Genomic DNA, 10,261 nt, shown 5'->3' on the forward strand with positions numbered 1-10,261 from the left:
GGATGCGCATTTGCAATCAAAAAAAAGATTTTCATCATGAGTGAATGTATTCATTATAAGACATCAAAAACTATGGAAAAAAAATCAAATTCTTCAAATGATCGTCAATCCTCTGAATCATCCTTGGAATTGGCCGTAATTCCGCCACGACCTCTCCCAAGGATGAAAAGAAATGCCGTATCCGTAATCCACAGAGATTATGATCTCTTTTCTTTTGATAAGAAAAAGAATCAAAAAGATCGAATCATATTCTCATTATTAGGAGCATTAGTTTTGATTTTATTGCTATTCATAATTCATTCATTCATACTCAAGCCATTGATTATATCTACAAACTCCGTGCCTGATCGATTTTCAGATGATTCCTGGATTCACATGGATCAAATTATCAGAACAAGTGTCGAATACATTCGTCATAAAGCTAATACTTCAGATGATGATGAACATCTTATTTTAATGAGTTCCGATCTTAAATGGTTAAAACATTTACAGTTAAATTCCTTAAATATTTCAAATTGTTATCAACAAGATGATTCATCATTATTTTATCATTATTGTGTTGATGAATCTCAATATCCAATTTTATATGATGAAGATTGTTGGCCACATTCTATTGATCTGTATCAACAATTCATAATGATTAAAAATCAAACAAATGTGACCTTATCGGATACATCTATTATTGATGGATTTGTTCGGATATACCACCGTTTTTTGAATAACAGTGATGGACTAAAATCGATAAGAAATAAACAAATATCATTAGCATTCTTGTATGCGAAAAAAATTGGACGTGATTGCGAACATCCAGAAGTATGGCAGCAAAATTTCAATCTTTCATTACCATCCGGTCGAAATGAGAAAGAGCTATGGGAACTATATTGTTTACGGGGCATTCGATATCCTAATATAGTAAGCATCAATAGTGGTAAATATTATGTGCCTGAATATTATCGGCAATTGATTGAGCGGGATTCAGACGGGAAACGATCACTGGATTCGGATGAGAGATGGATGTATCAATGGATGACCGAAAAATTCATTCCACTTTATCAAACAAATTCGGTATTACAAGAACGATTTGAAAATGAATTGAAAAATTCGAGAATTTTTGCAAAGAATAATGGATTAGAATGTTGAAAATGTAATTTGTATTATTTATTAAAATGTATTGTTTAATTAATCATGCTCATTAAAGTTGTCGATTCTCTGGGGTCGAATCGAAATTTTAATTGACGTTTTCGACTTATATAGAAAAAATAAGACGAAATCAATAATGCTAATAACGTTGTAATTAAAGCAAGGGATGAAATCAACAAAGTAAAAAAGTTGCGATTAAATGCAAAATGTTTGCATTCAGTTTGTGAACATAGGTGATTTGACCATTTCATAATATTATCCGATGAATTTCGAGTTTCAAAGTGCATATTCATTCCATTCAGAATCGATCGTGAACATAAAACATCAGTCTCGGTACAAAAATCCAGTAAATATTCACTGATTCTTTGGATGGATTTCAATACACAATCATTATACTGACATGCAGCATAGCAGAATGATCGCTCATAATGTTCGCGTAAATCATCACGGTGATCATCACTGTAGAGATTTGTTGTCGTAAAATTCACCATAACTTTGAATTCAGCCATACATGAGTCCAATACAGGATTCATCATCATTCGGCAGGAAGGTTTAATTGCTTTCCTTATGAATTCAGCTTTTTGGGTCAAAATAATTGATTGATAACGATTGAATATTTTGCTCATGTTTTCATCAGCTCGAACCATCAATCGTTCTGTGAAAACAAATGAAAACAATACAATAACGAACAAAATGAAAAATTGCATTTTTGGTTGATAAAAAAGCGCTTTCCTACATGAAAACAAACTCATAGATTAATAATCTATCTAAAAACAACAATGGAAAAATATTGTAAAAATGCTGCGTATTTAGTTTTCTTAGATACAAGATAAGTACGTTTGGAAAAATGTATTTAATTAGATAGTATATTACAAAATATAAAATGATTAAAGATAAATTTATTTTTTTAGAAAGCACACAATCGATAAATTCTAGCAATGTTTTCCTAGACTATTTATTTTTTTTTTTGTCTTAGAAAGCGATTCATGATTACATATGAAAATGAAAGGAAATAATATAGGCAAATAAAAATGAATTCAAAGATAGATGAGGCATTTTTTTATCTAATGAATAAATTCTTTAAACAATTTACAATAAAAACACATTATTCGTCAGTATCATCCGAATCATCATCGGATATGTAACGTTTAGAATTCGTTTTGGCTTGTCTTCCTGGCCTACCCTGTGTACGACCAGTGGATGATGTTTTCTTCTTTTTCTTAGGCAAATCATCGTCATCTTCATCTTCATCGGATTCATCGATCTATCAATTGAATAGAAGGATTTAATTACTAATGCAAACATATTTTAAAGCTAAAAAACTTACCATATCGTCGTCATCATAACCTTGATCGGTGTCACCACCGGTCGTGTTGGCACCGGATGCTCCAGCACTAACAGAGGCAGCTGCTGCTGCGGCCGCTGCTTCTTTGGTTTCAACTTTTTCGGCAACTCCATCGTATATTTTCTGCAACATTAGCGAATCTTCATATATCTGTGATTGTTCCATGTTATAAATTTGTGCATTCTGGCACATTTGAATAAAATCTTCGCGAAGTTCTTCTAACGAACGGTATTTATGATTATTGATACGCGAACGAATTTTTTTAATATCTAATGGTCGCCGAATAAGTTCATAATAATCTGGCAATTCTTTTCTGGATGGAAGTTCTAAAAATGCATCGGCAATATGACGATAGGCCATACCAGATTCATTATTTTTATCTTTGTTTTCACTATCTTCCACATCTTCTGGGTGTGGAGAAGCTTCTGGATCTGGAACTTTAAAGTTCACAATTTCATGAATAATTCGTCGCATTTTGTTCATTAAATTAGGCGGGTTCGGAGGATTTTTCTCAAGGCTTGGACGACCACGTTTCTTTTTAGGTTTTTCATCATCTTCTTCATCGTCATCATCATCGTCATCATCGATTCGACGTCGTTTGCCACCTATCGAGGAGAATAAATTGATAATTTTTTTATTGTAAACATATTTAAAAATATTCACTTTTTGATTTGCGTCGTTTTGATTTAATGCCAGTATGGAATTCGATTTCATCATAGTTACCATCTTCGATGGCTTTTAACCATTGGCGTTCAGTGAGTGAATCAGAATAATCAACTTCTTTTCGTTGTCGGGAGCCTCGACCGAATAGTTTATCTTCTTCTTCTTCATTTGCCAAACGTTCAACTTCAAAATCATCTTTCAACAGCCATGATGGCAGTTCAGATTCTTCCATTAATCGCGGTTTACGCTTTATATTTCGGGCCTCTTCACGGCGACGATCCAAATCCATCTTTTGAAACAATTCAAATTCATCTTCTGTACGAGCGATCATTTGATTGATAGTCTCATCATCAGGAACTTCATTCTCATCATCTTCCTCATCGCCATCATCTTGTTGCAAAATTGCCTGTAAAATGAATTCATGAAATAAAAACTTTAAATTATGAATAAATTAAATGATGATTATGAGCAAACCTGAAGAAATTGTTTTCTCTCTGAACCAGTAGATTTTTGATCAAACATGCCAGCTTGGATGACTTTTTCATCAAGATTTAATTTATATTTAGCTGCAGCTAAAATACGTTCTTCAACTGAATTTACAGTTACCAAACGCAATACACGTACTTCATTCTTTTGACCAATACGATGGGCACGATCTTGAGCTTGAAGATCTTGATGTGGATTCCAATCTGAATCGAAAATAATGACAGTATCAGCGGCCTGTAAATTCAAACCCAAACCTCCAGCACGAGTGGACAGAAGAAAAACAAAATACTCAGAACCAGGTGCATTAAATTTACTTAGCAGGGCACCACGATCCTCAGCTTTGGTTGTACCATCCAATCTTAAATATTGATAAGAACGATAATTAAAATAATCTTCCAAAATTGTCATAGCAGTAGTCATCTGACAGAAAAGAAGAACGCGATGATTAGTAGCACGGAATTTAGGTAGGATACGGTCAAGAAGTTCAAATTTTCCAGCAGCACGATAAAGATCAGGACCAGATACAATACGATCATTTAAGCCCAAATGTTCGGCATAAGATTCTTCAATTTGTTGAAACATAAATGGATGATTGCAAATTTTTCTCAGTTGCATGATGCTGTTCATCAATGTACGGGTTCCACCGCGACCTTTTTTATCTTTTTCAGATCCATCGGTCAAAAGGACGCCTTTACTTTGCATATGGCGATATAAATAACGTTGAAGTGCGCTCATATCACACTTGACTACATATTCAACTTTATCGGGTAATTGTGATTCTACCTCTTTCTTCAAACGTCGTAGTAAAAATGGACGTAATACTTTATGAAGACGACGAATAATCAAAATGGTTTCTTCTTCATTCAATTCAACTTTTTCACCAGTAGTTGCGAACGGTGCATTGAACCACTGTTCAAATGTATTACATGACTTAAAGATTGAAGGCAAAAGGAAATTCAATAATGCCCATAATTCCGGCAGCTTGTTTTGCAATGGTGTTCCGGTCAACAGAATTCGATGAGGAGCGGTATAATGTGTATTCAAAATTTGTGTCAATTTACAATGATGATTCTTCATACGATGTCCTTCATCAATAATCATGTACTTCCATTTTATCTTAGCTAGTACCGCTTTGTCTTTGATGATGTATTCATAAGTAGTCAATAATACATTGAATTTGTTTGATTTCAAATTAACACATAAATCTCTACGATTTCCGGGTGAACCTAAAAAAACAAATTTTAACAAAACAATTAAAAGGACTGAAATTTCCTACCTTTATAGGCGATTTTGATGACTGTAGGAGCCCAACGATCAAATTCTAACATCCAATTTGACATTGTCGATAATGGCACAATAATTAGATATGGACCATTGTTACGTTTTTTTTCGATAAGATATGTGATCAATCCAATTGTTTGGATGGTTTTACCCAGACCCATTTCATCAGCAAGTATGCCATTCAAATTATTATTATATAATGAGACCAACCATTCGAGACCACGAATCTGATATTCTTTCAATTGACCATTACGTAACAATGATGATTGTTCGGTGACACGTTCGCGAATACCATGAGCAATATTATAATAATTAATTTGATCATCACCACCCTTGTATTCATCATCTTCAGGAGAAATCTGAGGAGTTGGATTGGATGTTGCTGTAGAACTATTTTCACCATCGCCATTATTTTTATTCTGAGAATCTTGATTCGATTTTTCATCATCATCAGTTTCAGATTCGGTGGCTTCTTCATATTCGGATTCCGAATCACCGCCACCATCAGCACTTTCGCCCGGTTGTCTTTCGCATTTAGGTGCAACACTCCATCCGGAATGTTCTTGAAGCCATTGATCTAATTCAGAAGCTAATGGTGCATCTTGCCCGGTCAGTAATTTGCCAGATTCAGTTTCGATAACATTGACACGAAGTTCCCCACTTTGACTATTTTCATCAATAGCACCATCCGGTAAATTTTTCGTTCCATCTTTATTTTCCTTATTATTTTCACCTTCGACACCATTCTTCTTCTTCTTTCTTCGAACTTTGCGTCGCTCTTTACCTCTTCTTCTTTGCTCTTCCTTATGTTGTCGTACCATTTCAGTGAGATTACGAATATATTCATCAGTTTGAGATAATAAAAATGCCAATCTTTTATCTTTCTTTTGATCGATCAGTTTTCGATAACCTTCTTCATCTTCAGCCATTAAACGTCGCATACGTTCTTTTTCAATTCGTTCTTGTTCTTTTTTCTGTTCACGTTCTGTGTTTGCATGATAAACGGCCACAGCTTTATTGACCCGACCGATCTTGGCCTGAATATTACGATGATATTCTTTGAAATCTTTGGCATGTTGCAGAATAGCACTAATATATTCTTGATGCTTTTGTTTGCGACGTCGTTCTTGCTCAAGTTTTTGTTGTTTTTCCAATTTTTCAGTGATTCTGGCTTCTCGAAGGCCAATACGTTTAGGCTTACGATATAGCTTTGGATTTTGTCCAGTTTCAAGTGTTGTGTCACGACGCATACAAGCAATTACATCGGCACGCAATTGCTTTTGAAAATTTAACAATCGCAAAGCTCGATATTCGATCATAGCTTTCATACGCAGATCTTCCGACATATTTCCGGGTAAGTTTTGCAATTCTTGCACACGATGTGCAATACGTTGAGCAATACAGCTTTCGCGTTCTTTTTTCAATTCAATTGGATCCAGACCAGCTGGCTTGGCCACTGGAGTTACACGAGTTAGCTTAGGCTGTTGAAGCTGTGATGCCATAGCATGATAAGTATTCATATCACGTTCATTCATAGCTGGTGGCTGATGGACTTGGGGAGGCGGTTGACCATTTGTTGTTGCCCCTGGTCGCCAATGCGGTGGAAATTGATGTGATCCAGAATGATGACCATGATGAACAACTTGTTGTTGCTGTTCAGGACCTGCTATCATTCCAGTGCCACCATTCATCATTGAACCAGAACCGACAGAAGGAACAATCGCTGATCCAGGTGGACCATTCATTTGCGACGGCACCATACCCGTTGATTTAATCGGCATTGGTCCGCCATTCATGTTATAACTGCCTGATGATGGTGCAATTTGATTAGGTGGACCTTGTTGCTGTGGAGTTTGTGGTCTTTGTTGTTGTTGCTGTTGATGATGCATTAAATCGGGTGTGGATGGAACTGGTTGACGCGGCCATCCACCATGTTGTTGCTGCTGTTGATGCATTTGTGATTGAGGAGAGAATTGTATGGAACGTTTTCCTGAATGTTGCAAAGCAATACTAACATGATCAGGTATTGGCTGATTACGTGCCAAGCATCGATATGCCATAATTTGATGACGTAATTGATGTAATTGATGAGGTGCAAATTTTGCATCAGGATTCGGTATTCCACCGTAACCAGTGATAGGTGCAGGATAATTACCAGCACCACCTTGTTGGGGTGATTGTACATATTCTCCATTGGTGATATGTTGCCCAGGATAACTATATCCTCCAGTTCCACCTTGAGGTGGTGGTGTGGAGTAATTTCCATGCGGAGATGGCGATGATGAAGGTTGTTGCTGAGGCGGACCAGGTTGTTGTGGCGATCCAGCTATTGGCGGCATAGGTTTTCCTTGAATCGGAGGTTGAGGACCTAATACGCCATGATGATTTATGTTACGATGCTGAGGAGATGGCGCCATAGCCGAGTTAGGAGGGGGTGGCAACCAAGTTTGTTGAGGTGATGGGCCATAAGGATGATGCTGTTGTGGTTGATGCGTTGGTGGTGCCATGGAATATGGCTGTTGAGGAGGTGTGTGCGATTGTTGTGGTCCATGATTCATACCATGAGGAATTTGTTGCATGTGAGGTGGGGGTAACGATTGATGGGGATGTTGTCCAGGTTGTGGGGGTGGCATCATTCCTGCATTAACATGATGTGGTATTATCTGTTGTTGCGAAGAAGCAGGAATCGATGATGGAGAAGGTCCAGGAGATGGTTGTGTAGGTTGTGGTTGTTGCTGCGGTACACCAGATTGTGATGAGACAGGCGGTGCACCCTGAGAACCATTTGAATTTTCATCCATTTTTTAAATCAATCAATTAACTATAAACATATAACTATTCTAGAAAAAATTTAATGAGAATTAGAAAGACCTAATTACATCACATACCGAATGAAATGTCAATAATAACGGATATTGTATGATGTTTCCAATAAACACACATACACACACACCGATATACGACCACCGAATCGATCTGACAATGATGAGTATTCGCAGATTTCTTACTATGAAAGGATAATAGTCCCAAAAGATAGAAATATGCTATCCAAATCAAAAATTTAAAAAGTTTCAACCTCACTATTGACGAAAAAAGCCGAGAAACACAATTATACTCACTGCAAATGATCCCCTCCAAAAAAAAAATATGTTGAGCTAAATCTTTTGTTTGCTTCGTCAGTTGTCCGTCATTAAACGACGTATCATTTTATCGAAAACAATTCCGATAATTCTGATGATATATCCAAAAAAAAATATATTTGATCAGATAAATAAATCAAATTTACAAAATTTATGCATTTCACGAATGGAGCGAAAAGAAATCAAAAACCGATTTTGATTAAGAAATTGTTTTTTTTTCTTTCAAAAAGATTGAAAAATGGCTCTTTATTGTGTGGATCATGACTGATCGAACACGTTTGTAAGCGTGTGAAAGTAGCAGCTAAAACAGCAGTCAAATGCTTAAACATTACCGGTACATTAAACTGCGCAATCGCTCATTGAACCATTTATTTTCAGCTACAAGCATGCGTATTTATACAGATTGAAAAAATATATTTAAGGTATTCATGTGAACAAAGTGAAGGGCGTTTCACTATAATTTATTTCCATTGGATAACATTTATACGCACATCGATTGTATCGATAATAATCGATTAAATATTTCATATCAATTAACATTTCACATTTTTAAAAATTTTATTCATTTTAATTAGTTTTTTCAAAACTTTATATTAATGGGCAAAATACGACGTTCATTCACTGCGAATAAAAAACGTCAAGTGATCGAATATGCTGAAAAATTTGGTAATCGTGCTGCCGAAAAACAATTCAGCGTAGCCGAATCTAATATAAGATTTTGGCGAAAAAATAAAGCCATTATCGAAGCTATGCCGGAAACATTACGATCATTAAGATATTCACGAGCTCGTCATCCACAATTGGAAGAAGAATTGAAAATAATCATATTAGAGCAGCAAAAACAACGACAAACAATTGAACAAGCAAATCGAATAAGAACTTGTGATATTCGTCGATTGGCTTTGAATTTAGCTCGTAATAAATTTGGTCTTACACCTCAACAATTTTGTGCTCGCCCTACTTGGGTGTTTAGTTTTTGTCGGAGACATGGTATTGATATTGGCAATAAAAGACAATCTCGTAAGTCTTATCAACAATTTAGTTTCAATGAGATTTAATTTTAAAATTTTTTAATATCTAAAACAGTAAAAAATAAAGATGCACGAAAATTATGGGCTTTATACAGAGAAAATCGTGATCATACATATTATAAATTGAAATTCGATAGCAAATCAGTGAAGGAAGAAACAACAACAGACAACAATAAGGATAATGATAATGAAATAGATTGTTCTGTCGATATATCCCAACATTTCATCGAGCAAACAACAAAAAACAATAATACAATTGACGAAGATTCTTCCATGGTTATGAAATTACCCGAAAAATCTGAACTCGAAAACATTGATTCTTCAGCTAATACAATTTTTCTCATTCTCAATTCACAAACTGACACATGTTGATATTTGTCTGTTCTGCAAACGATTCTATATTTTTTTGAAGTTTCTCATGGCTGAACATGGTGGCTCATCACAATCACAAAGTTTTCCACCCAATTCTGGATCATGTTTACATAAATAATCACAAATTTTTTTCATTTTAAAGTGATTATTTTTGAAATCGAATTCAGTACTGAATTTCTGTGTCGTCGTTTGGCGTACAATACTTCGCATGGTTGTTGATTTGAAATTGATTCTCATTATTTCATCCTTTTCAACTCCCTGAAAGTGTTGTCGTCCCATAATCGACCAAACTACCATGATGACACATATTATGATTAATGAAGAAATAATGAAAGCAATCAATAATATCCAACGTGATTGTGATAACCAATGGCGAAATCGTTGAAATTTACGCTGGAAAGTTGCTAAATATGATTCGATAATATCGTTGTCAAACATTTGTCAATGTGTAAAGCAAAAATCATGTTTTTTTTTGTTTACAGATAAAACCTAAAATTTAATTGTGCGTTGGTGGCATTGTCACTCAAACTAATGTCAATTAGTTCATATTATTGATGTTTATATCTTAAAAATGTTTTACGATTAAGATAATGTTTTAAAAAATGCCTTAATTACGTTCTTTCTTTTACATTAAATTATTGCAATCAATGTTCTAATCTTTATTAATCAATCTATGATCGACTGATTTTTCTCAAGTACCATTCTTTGTGGGTGGCAAAAAAAAAGATCGATCTGACAATCCATTGACAATACTGAGTACAAAATTCTTTTCATGCCAATTAAAGTTCATGTAACCCCTCTCT

General features: G+C 35.1%; 3 protein-coding genes across 6 annotated transcripts; 2 read left to right on the plus strand and 1 right to left on the minus strand.

Annotated features, from left to right (window-relative positions):
* The first annotated feature begins 5 nt into the window (after window positions 1-5).
* On the plus strand, window positions 6-1,232 carry LOC113796043 (uncharacterized). The gene has a single exon (XM_027346288.2). The coding sequence runs from the start codon at window positions 37-39 to the stop codon at window positions 1,138-1,140; it is 1,104 nt and encodes a 367-aa protein (XP_027202089.1). The 5' UTR covers window positions 6-36; the 3' UTR covers window positions 1,141-1,232.
* Window positions 1,137-8,239, minus strand: brm (ATP-dependent helicase brm). 3 transcript variants are annotated; one of them, XM_075820537.1, is made up of 7 exons: window positions 8,035-8,239; window positions 7,804-7,959; window positions 4,911-7,755; window positions 3,623-4,860; window positions 3,149-3,554; window positions 2,468-3,090; window positions 1,137-2,404 (listed from the first exon to the last, which is right to left on the minus strand). In XM_075820537.1, the coding sequence occupies exons 3-7, from the start codon at window positions 7,714-7,716 to the stop codon at window positions 2,246-2,248; spliced, it is 5,232 nt and encodes a 1,743-aa protein (XP_075676652.1). In that variant the 5' UTR covers window positions 7,717-7,755; window positions 7,804-7,959; window positions 8,035-8,239; the 3' UTR covers window positions 1,137-2,245. The 3 variants fall into 3 exon arrangements, with proteins under 3 accessions (XP_075676652.1, XP_075676653.1, XP_027202088.1); XM_075820538.1 differs by having other exon boundaries at window positions 4,911-7,750; window positions 7,804-8,239; XM_027346287.2 differs by having other exon boundaries at window positions 7,804-8,239.
* A 302-nt stretch (window positions 8,240-8,541) lies between these two features.
* On the plus strand, window positions 8,542-10,106 carry LOC142645124 (uncharacterized). 2 transcript variants are annotated; one of them, XM_075820544.1, is made up of 3 exons: window positions 8,542-9,075; window positions 9,142-9,278; window positions 9,515-10,106. In XM_075820544.1, the coding sequence occupies exons 1-3, from the start codon at window positions 8,652-8,654 to the stop codon at window positions 9,596-9,598; spliced, it is 645 nt and encodes a 214-aa protein (XP_075676659.1). In that variant the 5' UTR covers window positions 8,542-8,651; the 3' UTR covers window positions 9,599-10,106. The 2 variants fall into 2 exon arrangements, with proteins under 2 accessions (XP_075676659.1, XP_075676658.1); XM_075820543.1 differs by having other exon boundaries at window positions 8,547-9,075; window positions 9,142-10,106.
* The last annotated feature ends 155 nt before the right edge of the window (window positions 10,107-10,261 follow it).

Source organism: Dermatophagoides pteronyssinus, unplaced genomic scaffold (assembly GCF_027571235.1).
Source record: "Dermatophagoides pteronyssinus isolate colony J.1.1.1.1 unplaced genomic scaffold, Derpt_VIB-CSIC_2022.12 sq0007, whole genome shotgun sequence".
NCBI classification, from domain to species: Eukaryota; Metazoa; Arthropoda; class Arachnida; order Sarcoptiformes; family Pyroglyphidae; genus Dermatophagoides; species Dermatophagoides pteronyssinus.